Below are 19393 nucleotides of genomic sequence, written 5' to 3'. Positions count from 1 at the left end.
GTCCCCCAAAGGGCTTTTTCTATCAAGTGTTCAAGTGGGGCTGCCTCTAGCAGCACTCTTGGTTGGTGTTGGGTCACTCCCTGCTATTCTTTTGTTGATATAACTTTGATCATATCTTTATAAATAGCAGAGTTGATTTCCCCTTCAAAAACTTTATGCCCATTTTACCTAATTGAACTTGCGTTTTGTTGCCATGCAAACTTGCTAATATGATAGACTAATGTGTTGATTAACAGATAATCACGACTCAACTAACCCCAAAATATATAAGTTTGAGTTCATAGAAAGTGGTAAGCTATTCGAATTTCTCTTTATATAAGAGAGTGAATGACATAGCTATGACAATAATGTTAGGAATTTCGTTACAGAGTACTGAAGTTTGTCTTCACAACAACTTAAGTTATAACACCTGTAGAGAAAAGCATGAGGTATGAAAATTTGAGGAAACAATCCATGCTCATTGTGGAGAATGAATCTCTACATCATAAATATAACAAAATAATATACAACTTATATATGAAATTTCTACTTTTAAAATCATCAATACCTTTTGTAAGAAGACCCAACACTTAGTACATAGTTTTTAAGTTAGAATGATATCAGTAATGTTGATAGTTGATTATGCTGCTAAACCTGAAAAGCTAGAATAGCAGTCAAACTACGTAATTTGGTATCAGAGTCGACTTGATTTACAAAGTTTATCTAATGACGCGTATCAGTTAATAAATAAACCGTCCACTTAAGGCCAATGCCATTACGACAAGAAAAACCATTGACTAAATAAGGGATAAAATTTCACATTGCTCCTCCAAATGTCCTTTATCACTTATTCACCTTGACATCACCAATTTGGGAAATTTATTGTCAAAACATAAAGAACGGCTAATTCTCAAGGGGCTCAACAGCTTGACATCGACGGCTAAAATCATGATGTTGGCCTTCGCCAGTGGACACGGCATCAGGATCAAATGTCAATCTTCTCCTACCAACAGGGGTCGATTCTTCCTCCCAATCATCGCTTTTGACCTTTTACAGCAAATTGAAAATTTTCATAGTATTTTTTCTCGATTAACAATAATATGGTTCAAATTCGTTTTTGATAAAAATCAAATTTAAGACATCTTACCTATAAGTAAAAAAAAATAGTACTAGACCGTAATAATAAATGACAAAATTTTAAAATAATTAAAAAAATAGTTTTATAAGAGCGCGATTTTAATTATACAATAAATGACACTTCTAAAAACATTAAGGGGGCTTAAGACCGCACGAAAAGATAATGACGGAAATAGAAAGAACGTTACGAGTCATAATTTTTCTAAGCGTAAGAGATGCATTCGTATTTAATTCATTAGACTAAAACTATCAAAATTTAATTCTGCAATTAAAGAGATAAGTTGCACTAGTGTAACTTCATGCAAGTGGTGTCTAAACTTTTTCAGAACAACGAAAAACCGAAGGAGAGAGAAGAAAGAAGCGAATTTATGCCATGCTCGCCATGTGTTTGTATTAAAGCCTAATGCAAGGTCCCATCACATCCCCTGCCCAAAAACTGTTGGTGCATCCGCGGCATACACCACCACCACCAACACAACCAAAATCTCCATCTCCTCTCTCTCTCTCTCTATCTCTCTCTCTCACTCTCTCTCTCCATTTTGTACTCTCCTCCGAGATTGCATAATTTAATCGAACTTTCTCAGTATTTTTGCATATTTTATTTCGAAATCGCCACACAAAGACACGTATTCATCGTATAGAAAGGGGTGATTTTTGCGTCTTCGTCCGTGGATACATATACATATATTATATTTTATTATACACGCTGAGCCGGCGATGCCCACGCCGGTGAGCGCAGCCAGGCAATGTTTGACGGACGAGGCGGCGCGTGCTTTGGACGACGCGGTTGCGGTAGCGCGTAGGCGGAGCCACGCCCAGACGACGTCGCTCCATGCCGTCTCGGCCTTGCTTTCCTTGCCGTCTTCTGCTCTCCGAGACGCATGCGCCCGCGCCAAGAGCAGCGCGTACTCTCCACGCCTTCAGTTCCGGGCTCTCGAGCTGTCTGTTGGAGTTTCCTTGGACAGGTTGCCGTCGTCGAGGGCGCAGGACGAGCCTCCCGTATCGAACTCGCTCATGGCGGCGATCAAGCGGTCCCAGGCGAACCAGAGGCGGCAACCGGAGGGCTTCCACTTGCACCAGATTCACAGCCAGCAGCAAGTGGCGTCGCTTTTGAAGGTCGAGCTGAAACACTTCGTCATATCAATCTTGGACGATCCGATTGTGAGTCGGGTCTTCGGAGAAGCTGGGTTTCGAAGCTGTGACATAAAGGTCGCGATTATTCACCCGCCGGTGACTCAATCGACTCGGTTTCCTCGGACCCGATGCCCGCCCATTTTCCTATGCAACTTAACGGACGCGGACCCCACCCAACCCGGATTCAGCTTCCCGCTTTCCGGGTTCGAAGACAGAGACGAGAACTCGAGAAGAATCGCCGACTTGTTGGTTAAAAAGAGCGGGAAAAACCCGCTGCTAATCGGCGTCTGCGCCGGCGAGGCTCTGAAGAGTTTCACCGAAGCCGTGCAGAAGGGTAAAGCGGGGATTTTGCCTGCTGAAGTCGCTAGCTTCAGCGTGGTTTCCATCGAGACGGAGGTTTCTGAGTTCGTCCTCAATGGCGGAAGCAAGGAGGAGATGGGTTGCAAGTTTGAGGAGGTGGGTCGAATGGCGGAGCGCTGCTCAGGAGCTGGAAGTGGTGTTATTGTAAATATTGGGGATTTGAAGGGTTTAGTGGGTGAGGGTGTGGGGGCGGAGGAAGCTCTGATCTTTGTGGTGCTGCAGCTGAAGAGCTTGTTGGAGGTTCATGTTGGAAAATTGCGGTTGATTGCCGCGGCGGCGAGCCATGAAGTGTTTACGAAGCTTTTGCTTCGGTTTTCGACGATTGAGAAGGATTGGGATCTTCATCTTCTTCCCATTACTTCTTCTAAAGCTTCAATGGAAGGAGTTTACTCGAAATCGAGGTGGTAATCTAACCCTGAATTTGTTTTATGCTCCTTTTCAACTTGTTGGGGCAAATGCTCAATATTCTCTTTTGTGGATTCATGCTTGATGTGTGTCTGAAGTTGCTTGAAGTCATAATTTGATTGTGGTTTCGGGTTTGATACCCGAAACATATGACGTTTTGTTCCCAAAAGACGAGTATCGTTTGATTTCATTACTCTGGTTTAGGCTTTATAATTTTCTTTTTGAATACAGTAAGCTGCATAATTTGCTAACTTCAGAGTGAGCGCATTTAATCCATATATGCATTCATGTCTCGATGTACATGTTATAATGTTTAAGTCGATAGCGCTGGTATAAGTTGTGTGAATGCATAGAGAGTACGTTTCAGGTAAAACACTTAAGTGTCTGACTGTTTTGTGCTTGTTGGATCTCACAGTTCCGTGCTCATGATATACTTACAGTTTGATGGGGTCCTTCGTTCCATTTGGCGGATTCTTTCCTGCACCGTCCGACTTCAAAAGTCCATTGAGCAGCACATATCAATCTTTTAAACGTTGTCATCGGTGCACAGGGAAGTATGAGCAAGAAGCTGCTTCTGTTCTGAAAATAGGATCAACTATTTCAGCAGCTGATCAGTGGTCAGATAGCTTGCCTTCTTGGTTGCAAACGCGTGAACTTGACACTGGCAAGGGAGACGATCTAGCAAAGGTGTGTAACCCGTTTAGAGTATAATTTTGTATCGAGTTGGAATAACTCTTGTGCAAACATAAGCATGCCTTCGCGCACAAACACATGTAGTTTAACGAGCATGTTTCCTGTAACTGGTTGGATTTTAATTTGTTACGTTTATTTCCTTGAGAATATGTGTAAGTGTGCTTCATTATTCAGTGCAGACCAAAGACGATAAAACAACAATGAATGCTACAGTATCTGCACTGCAGAAAAAATGGGATGATATCTGCCGACAAAATCATCACTCTCAACCATTCCCTAAAGTGGACGTTTATCAAGCAGGGCCTCAAGTTGCATCTGCTGAGGGCTCCCTAGCTGTCTGGGATAGAAAAGAAAACAGCGGTGAAGATTCATCTCTAAATGAAAGCGGATGTGCTATTCATTATCGCTGCCAGCCGATGGACATGCAAACGAGTCTTCTATCAAAACAGAACTTGCCTACACAAGTAGTTTCTGATGCTGCTGAGAATGCTAGCCTCCGGTCAGAGCTATTGGTTAAAGTTTCGAAGGGTCAGCAAGTTGAAATGAGAAGCCCCTGCCGGACTACTTACCCCATCCACAATATGAATCTTTCCACCGACCACACATCATCTTCGTCAGTTACTTCTGTAGCAACTGATTTGGGATTGGGAACATTGTATGGATCAACCAGTCAAGGGCCAAGAAGTCCTAAATTACAAGATATCAGAGAGAGTTCCAGACACCTCTCTGGTTCCATTTCTGCTGAATTTGATGCATTGAGTGAAAATAGTTCACGCCATATTGCCCAGTCCTCTTCCTGCTCTGCGTCTGATCTTGGAGGGCAGGTTGATCCAAGCGATATCAAATCACTTAGGAGAGTTCTCACAGAAAAGGTTGGCTGGCAAAATGAAGCCATTTGCGGTATCAGTCAAGCTGTGGCACGTTGCAAGTCTGGTGGTGGAAGGAATCAGTGTTCGAAACTCAGAGGAGATATATGGCTGACTTTGGTTGGACCTGACAAAGTAGGAAAGAAGAAAATTGCTTTAGCACTTGCTGAGATACTTTTTGGCTCCAGAGAAAGCTTAATTTCTGTTGATCTGTGTTCCCAAGATAGGGGTTACCAATCAAACTCTGTTTTTCAATCCGAAGGTGTCGATGATTACAATGTGAAGTTTAGGGGTAAGACAGTTGTTGACTATGTTGCAGGGGAGTTAAGCAGGAGACCTCATTCAGTGGTTTTCCTTGAAAATGTCGATAAGGCGGACTTTCTTGCCCAGGGTAGTTTGTCCCAGGCCATTAGGACCGGAAAGTTTCCAGATTCGCATGGGAGAGAAATCAGCATTAACGACATAATCTTCGTGACTACCTCCACTATCAAAAGCAGCAGCAAAAGCCGCTCTGGAGAGAATGAACCCCATAAATTCTCTGAGGAGGTCATACTTGCCGCCAAGAAATGTCAAATGCAAATTCGGAATCTTGGGGATGCCAACCAAAGCAAGGGCATGAATGTGAGGATTGCACCAAGAGATGGAACCTCGAACACATCTTCTTCTACAAATAAAAGAAAGCTGATTGACACCAATGCCTCCTTAGAGCAATCCTCTGAACTACAGAAACGGTCCAACAAGCAATTAAGGAACTTTCTCGATTTGAATCTGCCAGTAGCGGAGCCAGACAAGAACATAGATTCTGAAGATTGTGACAGCGACTCCATCTCCGAAAACTCTAAAGCTTGGCTGGAAGATTTCCTTGGTCAAGTGGACGAAAAAGTGGTTTTGAAACCATTTGATTTTGAAGCACTTGCTGAGAAAATAGTGAAGGAAATCAATCGTGAATTGAAGAAAATCTTCGGATATGAGGTTCAGCTGGAGATTGATTTCGGAGTCATGGTGCAGATACTTGCAGCTGGCTGGTTATCGGACAAGAAGAAAGCCATAGAGGAGTGGGTCGAACAAGTTCTCAGCATAAGCTTTGCCGAAGCACGCCAGAAGTTCCATCTCACTGCTCGTTCTGTAATAAAATTGGCTGCTGCTGGAACCCTTTCTGTCGACGAACAAGCTCCCGGCGTTTGCCTTCCTGCTCGAATTGGTCTAGGTTAATTTTTTGCTAAACTGTGCTTTTTGTAAGTACATGTTGTAAACCGTAGCTTTTGGCTTATAGCATTTGACATTAGAAAAGCCTTTGTTTTTCTACTCAGTCACATAATTTTTTTGGGTGAATCCATTTGTGTTGTATTAATGACTTATGTAAGAATGTATATGCTGACTAGGACGTCAAGGACCAAGGTGGCAGTATCTCAAAACAATTAAGTAATACTATGCAGGTAAATTAAACCACATCGAGTAGTGTGATAGGCTTGAATATCGTCAGACTAGCATCTTGGTTGCATGTAAGTGTCTTTCGTCTGCTAGGCCTCAGTCTTTATATCTTCAAAGACAATAGTTTTCTTTCTCCATTCTGTTCAATGGGAAACGAGGAATTTGAATTTCGGACGTTTTTAAATATTGGAAAGAGAAATATCACTAAACTAAACGTTTGGTTGATTTTCGGTTGGTTCTCTAACTTCCCAACAAAAATCGACTCCCACAGCTGGCAAAGCTAGCACTGCATTGTATTACTGGCACAGGCTTTTTCTGTTGGCTTTCACTGAAATTCTAGAAGATAGTCTTCGAATCGTTACCTCAACCTAAAACTGGCTCCAAACTTTTTCTTCTTTGCAATAGTTCATGTAAATGGGCCTCTTTGGTCATTAATTTGGGTTGGATCTCAACAACAAAACCTTGGGTCCGGCAGCTAGACTTGTCAATGAATCGGATCTTGATCCGAAACAAACGTAATCAATAGGATATAAATTTGTGGTTCCAATCCGATAATCAATTTATGCTTCGAATCCCGTAATTTACGAGATTCAAACAGAATAAAAATATCATTTACAAATAAAAAGAAATATCATCAAATCATAATATTAAGAGGTTAAATGGACATTAAGTTTACACTCTTCACTCTTCATTTTATAGCTCTGATCATTTCTCCACGTTTTTATTTTTTCTTTTTTCCAAAAATAGAAAAGTCCAAACAGAAAAAAACTTTGCATAAATAACTGTGACACCTTTCCCACTAGTAACATGATAATTGTGCGTTGTCCGTCCAACTTTCCCTTGAAAACATATTCCATACTTAATGAAAAAGAAAAAGGAAAACCAACAATTGAGATTTTGGAAGAAAGCTAATGCATTCCACTTTCTGAAAAAGAAGAACAAGTGAACTTACCTTTACTTTTAAGCTGATTTTCTGCATAAGTTTATTCTTACTGGTTTTTTTTTTTTTTTTTTTTTTTGTTTTGAAATTATCTTTATATATAAAGTCAAGGGTCCAATGAACAGTGTTTTTTGGTGTCACAACCTTCATAAAAAATAATTGGAGAAAAATGCCCCTCAAACAAAAAAACTTCAAAAACAATCCAAAATAATGCATTAAATGTGGCAGGGGTATTTTCATCATTTTAATAGTGTTTTTTTAATAATAAAATTTTTTTGTACATTTTTTTTTAATAATTAGTACCTCACAATAAACTAATAATAATGTGATTCAATTAGTGGTTTATTAAATATTATTTTATCTATTTTCAAACACATTCAAACATCTTAAGAGGCGTGTATTGCCGATTATAAAAAAGGTCTTTCGCATAGGAATAATAATGTGATTAAATTAGTTGTCAAATGATTGTGTCTTTTTTTTTTTTTGAACAAACGATATTATCTACACCAAGGGGGAGGGGGTGGGTTTAACCTCACAATAGGCTAGTAATAATGTAATTCAATCAGTTGTTTATTAAATATTATTTTCTCTATTCTTAATAGAAATTCAATAGAGACCAATTATTATATGGATTCAACTGCTTTAATTGGTTTATGAAGGGTTTCTTCTAGCATGATCTAAGATTATTCATTGACTTCAAATATTTGACTTTCTTTTTATCAATTTACGTTTATAAATATATTTAAAACGTGTAAACCGCGAGTAGCACGCCGTGATTCAAAAATGTCTTATGCATGCGTGTGCATTAAGGCTAGTTATTATTAAGGGGAGGGTTCACAACAATTATAGTAATTTAGGGGAGAATTTCGAACTTGGGACGCATGAGTGAAAACCCAACATACTATGCACTAGAATATTGGATCATATGTTATTGGTAGGGCTAGTTTGAGATTGTTGTGTTTTTTTTTTAGAAACCGCTTCTGTTGTGCTTTTAAAATAAACAACTATGAAAAAGAAAAAAAAAAAAAAACAGGGTAAGTGTTTGGTAAACTATAGTGCTAAAAGTGTTTTTAGCAAAGAAAAATTGGGGTTAAGATTGTAAATATAAAAGTTTCATGAGTTGGTATTGTTCACACCTCCAATGAAAAGAAATGTTTTTTTTTAGAAGCATATGTACAGATGGTTATGCTTTCTGCTATTTTGGACCGTGAGTTAAAAAAAAAAAAAATTATTTACCAAACAAAATTAAGACCCCAACTTTAAAAAAAAAACTGTTTTTAAAAAAAATTGAGCAACCCTAAACCACCTCGTAATTTGATTGTGTTTATGCAAATAATTAACTTCTAAGGTTGGATTGAAATTTCACTTCTTCTTTTGGTCACTCTTTTTGCAAAAAAATGCTGAAATATTTTTCGTTATTGCTCCAAAACACGAATTGTAACCGCAAAAAATAATTAAATAAATAGAAAAACTAATGAAAATGGTTTGAAAATTTTGAGTTTTAATGATAAGAACAAAATAAAGGGTAAAGTGAATAGTATCATGATTAATTTTTTAGTGTAAAAATATGATTTTTTGTTAAAATAAACAGTACCATGAATTTTTCGTCAAAACTGTCTAAATAAATACGGAAACAAAGGGAAAACCAAAAATAAGCACGCACCGTCCACTGTATCAACATTTATTAGAATCCAAAACTTCGATGCTGAAAGGATGGAAATAGAGTGATTACACCACATAAGACGTCATTTTCGACCAAGTAAACGACACCAAATGACACTGACCTGCACCTTATCTTGCATTGCATGTAATTTACGATGTCGTTTCCACCTTGGTGGGGTCTTATTTTGAAAACGCTTCATTGACTTTTCAATCTGGTATGGCAAATCCCTGTTTTCTCAGCTTCCGTAGTCAAATTTGGCTTTTGATTTTTGGGACACACTGTGAGGCTGTGAGCCGTTGATTCGTCCATTGTCCATGGAGGACGACCGTCCGATTGTCTTTGTGTTTAAGTTGGAAAATTTGCTTTGGAGAAAGGTAGTAAGCTGGAGTCTTTCCGCTTATCCTCTTAGTCATGAACTGTCAGTTAGCTCTTGTCCTGGGGCTCAAATTAATATTCATGTTTTTTTTTGAGAGAAGCGTTACGGAGACTTCTTCAAAGTTGGTTTCTTCATTGACTTTTTGCCGTTTATAGTTTAATGTCAATTTTCATAAAATATTGTGTCGAAAACATGAGTTGTCAGAGAATCTATAAAGAGTTCCATTTTTTGGAGAGTCCCCTTAGCATGAAGAGGTTAATTGTAAATGAGAAGATTGATTATGAAGAAAAAGTAAAATAGATTCGTATTCATATACATGAGAATTATATAGGAGCAAGAATAATCGTGGATTACTTTTTGAAAAAATAACTTTTTTTCTCTATTCCTATGATGCTCCAATGAATTTAGAATTAATTCGGATTACTGTTAATTGTTTCGCTTTAGCGAGTTTTTCTCCGCTTAAATGAGTATTGTGGTCTTGCTGTGTAGCGGTGACTTGATAAGAGATCAAATCATTGATTGGATTTCGTAATGACATATATAGTCTTGGCAAATGAAAAGTAATTACATATAATTAGATTAACTTCAATGGGTGTCACAGTTGGAGTACTTACTAAATCATGACAATTCCAACTTACCTAGATTCTTTTAACTCACCATGTATTTCAACCTACTTGTAGATTTTTATTTGTTCCAAGTTTTTTATAATGGAAGAGAAAGAAATGATTTGGTCGATGGAACAAATGCGCTTGCCAAAAATACAAACACATAAGTGTTCGTCTGGTCACGATCATGGTACACATAAGCTCTTGAAATCAACTTAAGTGAATGAGTGAATATGAGATAAAATGTTATAAGTAGAACACATTCAGTATTCCAAAACTCTTTTTTTTTTAGAACGTAACCAATGATACTTTTTTAACCCGTCTCTTAAGAGCAAAATCATGTATTTGTAATGAAACAAGCATAAGTTAAGGAGGAGATTAGTACATGGTGCAAAGATGATTGAGATGATTAGGCTGACCGATGAAGAAAATAAAGGCATCACGGACTTGTGACAGAGATAATTGAGGAAAATAATACCAATTTGCAATTGTTTTTTTTTTTTTTGCCTGGAAGAGGCTACCAGCTGATGCACTGAGTAAAATACTAGAAATTTGAAAAAAGCCAATGTTAGGAATTGATTTAAATATTTTTGGAAAGGGATGTCACAAAAAAATGGACTTGACTTCTCTGCCCTCCCATTTCTCGTACACTCTCATCCCTTTCTATTTGTACGATCAAGGTTAAGTTACGTTAATATTTTATATTACTATTGTTTTTTATTTTATTATCTCTATAAAAAAAATTAATATAAAATATTAACGTAGTTTAATCGTAATCGTACAAAATAAGAATGAATGAGAATATACGAGAAATCAAAGGGCAGACATGCCGGGTCCCAAAAAAATTTCCAAAAAAAAGGAGACAACATAAATGAGAGCGCCCACGGTGGTAGACTTTTCTGCCCAATTTATTTACCAGGAAAAAAAAGAAGACGACTACTTTGCTCCATTTATTACGTCATTTAATTTATAAAAATAATTCAAAAATTAGGTGCAGGCGTAACGAAAGCGAGGATTCTAGAAAGCATCGAACCTCTCTCATTCGTCGTCGATGGCTCCAAGAATTCCAAAGCGCGCAGTGCACAACGACGTCACCCACAACTGATAACCTCACCCCTCCTTCTCCACGATCCAACGCTGACAGACAAACCGGCATCGAACAAACCGTTGAAAAAACTGCGCTCCACCACGTTGACTCAACTCCTCGACAATTAAAATCTTCCCGTCACGCATTCGTTTGTGAATGCGGGTAACGATGGCATGATTTAGAAGCGAATCGGTTCTTTTTCTCTTCGGTAGCACAGACGGTGGAGGTTCCGCCACGTCACCACTAAAAGACAAAGTGCATTATGCGGTGACAATCCTGGAATCTGAACACATCACTTTGGTGAGGTCGGTTTCACAGTATCGTGGACACGCGGCAATCCGTTACTCGATGCTCTTAGATATTTAAAAAAACCAGGGGATCCACTCAGAATTTTAAAAATAAAATAGTTTATTTGGGGTTTCTATTTAATTTAATATTTTTTTCTGTAAGGAAGAAAAGAGGACGAAGACGAAGAGAGAGAGAGAGGAGAGCGCTTTCATATTTCATAGGCTCTTTTTTTTGACTGGAGAAAAAAAATAAAATAAAATAAAAAGCATAAAAACTCAAAAGGAAGAAATGAAAAGTCTCTATCTTTGCTAATAGTTTGGTCTGTTTTTTTGGTAGGGTTAAAAGAGGAGGTGGGAGGAGTTGGTTTTTTTCCTGAGCAACTCTCAAGAGTTCTTTCTCCTTTGTATATCATTTCTCTGCTGCAATAAGGTATGCCCCTGCTCTTTATTTCTCAATTTCTTTTGTATTTTCTTTGTTTAATTCGATTATTTGGGGTGTAATTCCACTTGGGTTTTTTGTTTTCTTGAAGTTTTTTTTTGAATTTTCTGTTTGGTTCTTGAGAAAATGGGATTTTTGAATGAAAGCTTGTTTCTTTTTCTTTGATGGGTTTGTTTGTTATTGGTTGGGAGTTTAAAAAGTTGGAAGAAGGAAGTAGAAGAATTGTGTTTAGTTGAATTTTGGTTGTTTCTTTCTCTTCGATGGATGTTATTTATTGGGAATTATAAGTTTGGAAGAAGTAGAAGAATTTGTGTGAGTTGATTTTTGGATTATTTTACTAGAAGGGGTAGAGAGAGAGAGAGAGAGAGAGAGAGAGAGGGAGAGAGAGAGAGAGAGCTGTATGTGAATTTTCTTTTCCCAGTTTCCCGGCAACCAAACAAGTGGGTGTGTGGTTGTTATGAGTGGTTGTGTTTGTTGGGTTTGTAACAGATTTCTGTTTCAGTTTTTGCTTGAAATTGGTCAACATGTGTGTTTTGACAATATGGTTAAATGATGACACCAAAGATTGAATTTTTATGTTTTGATCAAATCCCTTGCACACCTTTGCAAGATTGAAACTTTCCTCCATAAAGTGCCCATGCTTGTGATCTTTCTGACGGAGGGTGTTTGAATTGATGTCTTCTTTTTATAGGAAGAGACTGTCTTGACATCCATGTGCAGCGGTTCCAAGAGGAATCCTTCTTCCACTGATACGATCATGGAGTGTGAGAAACAAGAAGGGACGCGGTATAACTTTTCGATTTTGCTTGAACTAGCAGCCTGCGATGATCTTGAAGGGTTCAAAAGGGCTGTAGAGGAAGAGGGTCTTGATGTTGATGAGGCGAGCTATTGGTGTGGGAGGCTGATTGGCTCGAAGAAGTTGGGGTTTGAGGAGAGGACTCCTCTCATGATCGCCGCTATGTTCGGTAGCATGAACGTGTTGAATTATATTCTTCAATCCTGTCTTGTTGATGTTAATAAAGCCTGCGGTTCAGATAGAGCTACTGCTCTTCATTGTGCTGTTGCTGGTGGCTCTGCTGCTTCGGCTGAGGTTGTCAAGCTCTTGCTTGCTGCTTCTGCTGATGCGAGTTCTCTTGATGCTAATGGAAACCAACCAGGTGACTTGATCGCACCTGCTTATAGTTCGAGGAAGAAAGCTTTGGAGGTCATGCTCAAGGGTGTTCCCAGTATTGATGAACCTTTTGACTTCTCGGAGCAAATGATTAATGAGACAGAAGGGCAAGATCAGCAAGAGATGACAACTCCTCGTGCTTCAAAGGATGGAACAGAGAAGAAAGAGTATCCTGTTGATCTTTCTCTTCCGGACATCAAGAACGGGATTTATAGCACGGATGAGTTTAGAATGTATACTTTCAAGGTCAAGCCGTGCTCAAGGGCCTACTCTCATGACTGGACAGAGTGTCCATTCGTCCACCCAGGGGAAAATGCAAGGCGGCGTGATCCAAGGAAATATCATTACAGCTGTGTTCCTTGCCCGGAGTTCAGAAAGGGGACCTGCAGGCAGGGAGATGCTTGTGAATATGCACATGGTATTTTTGAATGTTGGCTTCACCCTGCCCAGTACCGTACCCGTCTTTGCAAGGATGAGACAGGATGCACAAGAAGGGTCTGTTTCTTTGCTCACAAGCCAGAAGAGCTTCGCCCCTTGTATGCTTCGACAGGTTCTGCTGTGCCTTCTCCTAGATCATTCTCAGCCACTGCTGCTTCACTGGACATGGGGTCAATTGCCCCGCTTTCCCTCAACTCTCCATCCATGATGATTCCTCCTGCTTCAACTCCGCCCATGACTCCCACTGGACCTTCTTCTCCTATGAGTGGAAACATGTGGCAGAACAATCCAAACTTTGCACCCCCCACTTTGCAGCTTTCAGGTAGCAGATTGAAATCTACTATGAGTGCTAGAGATATGGATTTTGAGATCGGGATGCTTAGCCTGGAGAGGGATCGTCGAAGGCAGCAACGCTTGATTGATGAGATATCCGGTTCCCCATCTAGCTGGAACAAAGTCTTATCTCCTGTGTCGCCCTTTTCTGCATCTGGGAATCGAACAGGGGAATTGAATACCATTGGAGGAGTGAACCCTACTAACCTTGACGACATTTTTGGATCTCTTGATCCTGCAATTTTGCCTCAATTTAATGGCCTTTCACGGGATGCAACAGCATCCCAGTTACATTCTCCAACTGGGATCCAGATGCGCCAAAATATGAACCTGCAGGCCCGTCCCAGCTACTCTGCCAGCCTCGCATCCTCTCCTGTACGGGCTTCTCCGATGTTTGGAGTTGATGCATCTAGTGCAGCTGCTGTTTTTAATTCAAGGTCTGCTGCATTTGCAAAGAGGAGTCAGAGCTTCATTGAGCGTAGTGCTGGCAACCGTAATTCTGTGGTTTCTTCTTCTGCTGATTTTGGAACAATAAAGCCCTCAAACCTTTCAGATTGGGGTTCTCCTGGTGGCAAATTAGACTGGGGTATCCAGGGCGAGGAGCTGAACAAGATGAGGAAATCTGCTTCTTTTGGATTCCGAAGCAACGGGAGCAGTTCCCCAACGGCTTCATCCATGATGCCAACAAATGGTGACGAGCCTGATGTATCATGGGTTCAATCTCTTGTCAAGGATGGACCTCAAGCCTCGCAACAACGCAGGCAATTTGGGTTCGAGGACCAGCAGCAGCAGCAGCAGTGTCACCCTAACAACGGAGGTCCGGAGATGCTCCCCGCTTGGGTGGAGCAGCTTTACTTTGAGCAGGAGCAGATGGTGGCTTAAATCGACAAATCCCCGGATTGCTCCTTTAGTTGACGTTTAACTATATTTTTTTCCTGCCATTTTTTAAATTTTTATTGTATTCATCAATTAAGGTTGAAGGAACCGGAGAAGAGAGGAAATAACCCGACGGAGAAGAAAGATGAGTCTGCAGAATGCAAGTTCTGCACAGAGTGTTTCCTTTGAACTAGTTCGTCTTCATTGCAGTTTCCATGTGAATCTCAAACAGAAAAATGCTGAAAAAATTGAGAGATTTCCATGTTAATCATTAATTATCAAGTTAATTAATATGTTTTTGGTCGATTGTATACCTTATATGTATGACCAGCTCTTACAATGATGAATTATTCATAAATTCAGGATATTCATATCAATTTGGCCAACTTTGTGTTCTCGTGCTGAATTGCCTGTGTACGTTTACTTGTCGAGAAAGATATCTGAAACCTTGGCTGTCATCGAGTGCCTAGACCCGTGCATCACTATTTCTCATCCCGTTATCCACGATGAGAGAGAGGGATGAGACGGGTGATGGGAGACAGCGACGCATACATTTGGTGACACGGCAAAACCTCTTTTGGTTGTTTGAACTTGGAAATAGAATTCCCCCACCCACACCCAATACGGCAATACCCATATTGTGCAATCAGAAGGATCCAGCTTTAGACTCTACTTTTCGGAAAATGAATTTCACACACCTCCTCTTCTTCTCCACACTCACGTTCATTTATATCTGTTAATTCTCTTTCGATTCATTCAATCTAAATACCCAAAATAAACATAGCGTATGGCCTTATGTTTTGCCGCCTCTGGTTTTTCTTTTACGATGTTAATTTTATCTTTTTCTGAGATCTGCATAGTACTTTCGGCTTTCCAAAGGTGAATCTCCTTCCCAGTCTCCCCAATAGGTGATATTTTGTTGAGCAGAGACATAAAAAGGCAGACCTACTATCTCTGCTTTTTCTATCTTTCAATCTGCTTTTTAGTAGTTGGGTAATTGTTAGTGGCATGAGCACTCGATAAAGAAAACGATTAGTGGCTTCAGTCCCAACACCCAGAGATGCCTTGGCCCACAAGTATCAACTTTAAATCCAGGGAATTTGATTTTCTTCCGGTTTCTACCCACTTAACTTCAAATTTCAAACAGTAATATCACAACACATGTACCCTTTTAGATTGGGGTTGAACTACCTACTTTATTACGAGTAAAATAAATCAGAAACCTCCTTTAATGGTGATTTTTTTTGGCGAAGAGAAGAGGGAGGGGGGGGGGGGGGGGAGGGTTGTGGAAGAGGTGTCACCTGCTTGTTGAAGGCTCTGGTTTTTGACATGTATGTGATTTCTATTGGTTAAATTGCAAAAGAAGAAAGCATCTGTTCTACTTTGATAGAAGATAAATGGTTCGTTTGGAAGTGCATTTAAAATGACTGAAAGTATTTTTCGTGAAACTGATTTTGGGTTCCAAAAGTATTTTAAGTGCTCTTTTAGGAGAAGCACCAGATATATATTTTTTTTTGGGAAAACATTTAAAGTGCTCTTATAGAAGGATGAGGATCCCATCCGGATCCAAATGGTGGGAATCCTAGGGATCCTTACATCCTAACCGTTCATCGTATATCGCGTGGTCAGTTTTCGTCAAGTACTATTTGTGTTTAATTTTAAATAATAAAATTCAAATGATTTTTGACCACACAATATACGATGAACGACTAGGATGTGAGCATCCTTAGGATCCCCACCATTTGGATCTGGATGGGATCCTCATCCCTTATAGAACTCATTTAAATTTTTACTAAGGATTGGTTTCAAAAACATTTTTTTGCCAAAAGCATTTACAAACATGCTCAAAAACTTGGCTAAGGGTGCCTAAATCACACCATCTGTTAGATACTTCTCATAAAAGTACGGTACTTTCTGTATTTTGATCTTATTCAACTTAGTTTCGATGAAAGCAGCCCTAATTAAATTGTCCTACTGAAATTTCCTTTAGAGTAAATCTCGAGAAATTAATAATTTTTCCTCTAGTGTACCAATTCCAAATAATTGCTCATGAAACTTGACCATGCATTTTTAATGGAAACTTGTTGCTCGAATTGCTTGACTAGGACCTGCCTCTCTTGGAACCCTAGTGGCTAAACTTGATACCCAAGGGGAAGATGTTCCTCTTTTAGTAGAGAGGATTAGAATTAAGAACCTTTACAAGGGCAAGCTCTATAGAGAATTTGCTTTGCAACTGGGATATATCTCGTTGTGTTTATAGTATTGATTATGTGTATATGACACTCGTCACAAAGATATTCTATGTTAGTAACAAATTTTCTTTAAGTTTGCAATTTACATAATCAGTTTTGAATGTTGAAGATGCAGTTTATAATATACTAATGAAGAATAATATTTGGCTACATGTTTATAATCAGAACCGTTCATATTATAAATCATTTTATAAAGATTGCTTCTCCAAAAAAATCAATTAAAACCAAGGTCGTTTAGTCATTGAACTGTATAAAACCAGATGAACAAAATTTGTAGAAGTACTACGAACCGTCCATGTATGTACTACAATAGATGGACTAAACGACCATTTTTTAATTTATTTTTGCAGAAATGATCTTTATAGAGTGATTCATAATGTCAATGATTATGATTATAAGCACAAAACTCTAATTTGAACACAAAAAATTTTGTATAAAAGTTTCTATTCATCTGAGTAGCCAAACATTCTTCATCAACGAAAGCAAAGTTGAGGGGAAAGAGTTTTACGCTAACTTTTAATCATGACTGTCCATAACTTTATTAAAATATTAATCCCTAGAATCTTTAGCCCACTGGTTTAAAGTTTGAACTCCTAACCCTTTTGATGATAAATGAATTAAGTGAAAAAGTCTGCATTAATTTGTTTGTGCAGAATTTTGAATCACAGTATAATATCATTCCTCTTTCTTGGCATAAGAATCACATCCTTAATTATAATATTCAATTACAAATAAAGGATACTTAGCTTGGCCGTAAAATTCGACGTTGTTAAGTTGGTGTTGACTACAAAAATTACAGAACCTACGTGGCGCGCAGGCCGAATAACTAATGAGCTAACTAATGTCCTTCGGTTGAATGCGGGGCGTGCCAACTCGTCGGCCGAGCTCGGCCGAGGAGTAAAATTTGATGCGGTCGCGTTGAGCGCGCTGTTGACTTCTGTATCTTGTGATTGCGACCGAGGAAGGAACGCTCTCGGTCTCTGGATTCTATAGCCTGAAGACAAGGCTACTAATTCTACGGAGTTCACAACTCGTCGAAGCCTGATTCGGCCACTGTGATTGTATTCGTAAGAGTATAAGCACGCCGAATTGAGACCAAACTATACGGGCACAGGTACTCGAATGTGATATATGTCTTGATGGTAAACGTAGTTCGGCCGTCGGAATGCCGAACCCTGAAACTTACTTGTGAGTATCCAATCATAAACTCACTCGGCCTCCAATGCGCCGAGCAAGGCAATTCGTAACACCCAACTATGCCGAAGCGGCTTAGTAAGATGACCTCTACCAACAAAGGTTCGAAAACCTTTCTCGGCCGAGACTTAGATAGATAATCGGTCGACCTCGACGCAGTGCTGTTTATCCAAACTGAAGGTGTGTCTTGGTCGGCTGATTCTGCGGCAGCAGTGCTGTTTATCCAAACTGAAGGTGCTCACCGGTTGCTTCCACAGTGCTGTTTATCCAAACTGAAGGTGTGTCGGCGGGAAAAGAAAAGGAAAAATCTCAAGGTGTTTGAGAGAATTTGCGCAGGGCAATTGTATGCTGATTGTGGAGAGCTTTTCCATTGCGTAATTTCTTGTATTTATAGCACCTCGCTCCTTGAATCCCATTCTGATCTGGATTGGGAGTCCTTATCCCATTTCACCTTTAACTCGAACAACCCTAGTCCTACTGGGATTCTGAATTCTCCTCCTTTTGAGGCTTTATCCCTTGCTGGTCGAGAATCCTGATTGCACCAGGATTTCCTCGACCTTTCCTCACTTATCTGGACTACTTTTAAGATAGGATCTCGACGACCCTGCCAGCTGGTCCGGGTTTCATTATTTGGCCCATCGCATGTCATTACCTTGGGCCGAGCCCGTCTTGCTGCTCGGCCCAAGCCCAATATTTTGGGCCCAAACATTGCCCCCTCGCTTCTGAGGTCGCCGACTGTCACTCTTAGTCGGCTCTCGGCCTTGAAGAAGCGAAAACATTTATTGCTTTTCTGGACCTTACTTCATTAATGACCATTATTCCTGCATATTTATGAGACATGATTGCATCTTCCTCGTTGCCCCCAACGCATGGCCACGCGTCAATTCTCCGTCTTTCAAAAGCTTCAATCATGGGCCTCGAAACCGTGCACTAATTGAACCGTCTTATCCTCATTAAATACATTGAACTTGTCGCCGCACGCAATCGTGCGTCCTGGATTTTCGACTCCTCGATTCCATTTTCGCAGGTTCCCGAAATATCCGAAATGATTGCAGACTTTCCCGGTTAACTTTCCCCCCAATTTGGAACCACGCTTTTCAAATTCCAGTGTCTTTCAAAATTCAGGCGGCGTTTGATTTTCTATCTGAAAAGCCTATAAATACCCACATTTCAATCTATTCGCTTCTTACGCCTTCAGATATTCCAAACTCCCTTGCTTGTTCAAACCAAAACTTCTAGTCCTTCTGCAATATTTTCTCCAGTTCTTCTCCCTGCAATATTTCCTTCCAACACACCTCTCTTTTCCACAAATGGCCTCCTTCATTTCGAAGCTTTCCGAGGAGATCAACAAATGCAAGGACTTTATCGACCGGAACACAATCAAAACGGTACGCTTCGAGGATGACATGGCCGCTTCTCATCAAATTCTGGGCCCAATTTTCAAAGATGCAGTGCCGTCGTGCATCACCGACCTTCTCAAGGAGCAGTGCCTCGCACCCCTGCTTCAAGGGTTAGACTGGTCAAAATGGTCCTTGGCTCGGCCTCAAGGAGCCTGGCCCTCGACCACCACAGCCTGGGCCGCCTGGGTGGACCGAATGAGATCATTCTTCGGCGAGGAGTGGAAAGCTCTTGGTATCTATGATGCCATCATGCTCTCGACCATGGAGATCACCATGGACAAAGAGCTGCTCATGGCGGCCTTGACCCTGTGGTGCTCGGCTACCAAC

The 19393-nt window shown here is 40.0% G+C and overlaps 2 protein-coding genes across 2 annotated transcripts; both read left to right on the top strand.

Moving 5' to 3' along the window:
* The first annotated feature begins 1644 nt into the window (after positions 1–1644).
* LOC103931216 (protein SMAX1-LIKE 7) lies at positions 1645–5906 on the top strand. Its single transcript, XM_009340639.3, has 3 exons — positions 1645–3011; positions 3456–3702; positions 3888–5906. The coding sequence occupies exons 1-3, from the start codon at positions 1834–1836 to the stop codon at positions 5784–5786; spliced, it is 3324 nt and encodes a 1107-aa protein (XP_009338914.2). The 5' UTR covers positions 1645–1833; the 3' UTR covers positions 5787–5906.
* A 5322-nt stretch (positions 5907–11228) lies between these two features.
* On the top strand, positions 11229–14597 carry LOC103931217 (zinc finger CCCH domain-containing protein 66). The gene is made up of 2 exons (XM_009340640.2): positions 11229–11393; positions 12094–14597. The coding sequence occupies exon 2, from the start codon at positions 12115–12117 to the stop codon at positions 14224–14226; it is 2112 nt and encodes a 703-aa protein (XP_009338915.2). The 5' UTR covers positions 11229–11393; positions 12094–12114; the 3' UTR covers positions 14227–14597.
* Positions 14598–19393: the final 4796 nt, after the last annotated feature.

This window comes from the organism of the source record quoted next, unplaced genomic scaffold (assembly GCF_019419815.1).
Source record: "Pyrus x bretschneideri cultivar Hongxiangsu unplaced genomic scaffold, Pyrus_bretschneideri_v1 Contig39, whole genome shotgun sequence".
Classification (NCBI taxonomy): Eukaryota; Viridiplantae; Streptophyta; class Magnoliopsida; order Rosales; family Rosaceae; genus Pyrus; species Pyrus x bretschneideri.
Note: the sequence above shows the minus strand (reverse complement) of the source record. Positions and strands in the feature narration are given on the sequence as shown.

Coding starts and splice junctions, on each gene's coding strand:
- LOC103931216 (XM_009340639.3), top strand. CDS start 1,834: ATGCCCACGCCGGTGAGCGCAGCCAGGCAATGTTTGACGGACGAGGCG. Junction 3,012..3,455: donor GGAGTTTACTCGAAATCGAG/GTGGTAATCTAA, acceptor ATATACTTACAG/TTTGATGGGGTCCTTCGTTC. Junction 3,703..3,887: donor AGGGAGACGATCTAGCAAAG/GTGTGTAACCCG, acceptor TATTCAGTGCAG/ACCAAAGACGATAAAACAAC.
- LOC103931217 (XM_009340640.2), top strand. CDS start 12,115: ATGTGCAGCGGTTCCAAGAGGAATCCTTCTTCCACTGATACGATCATG.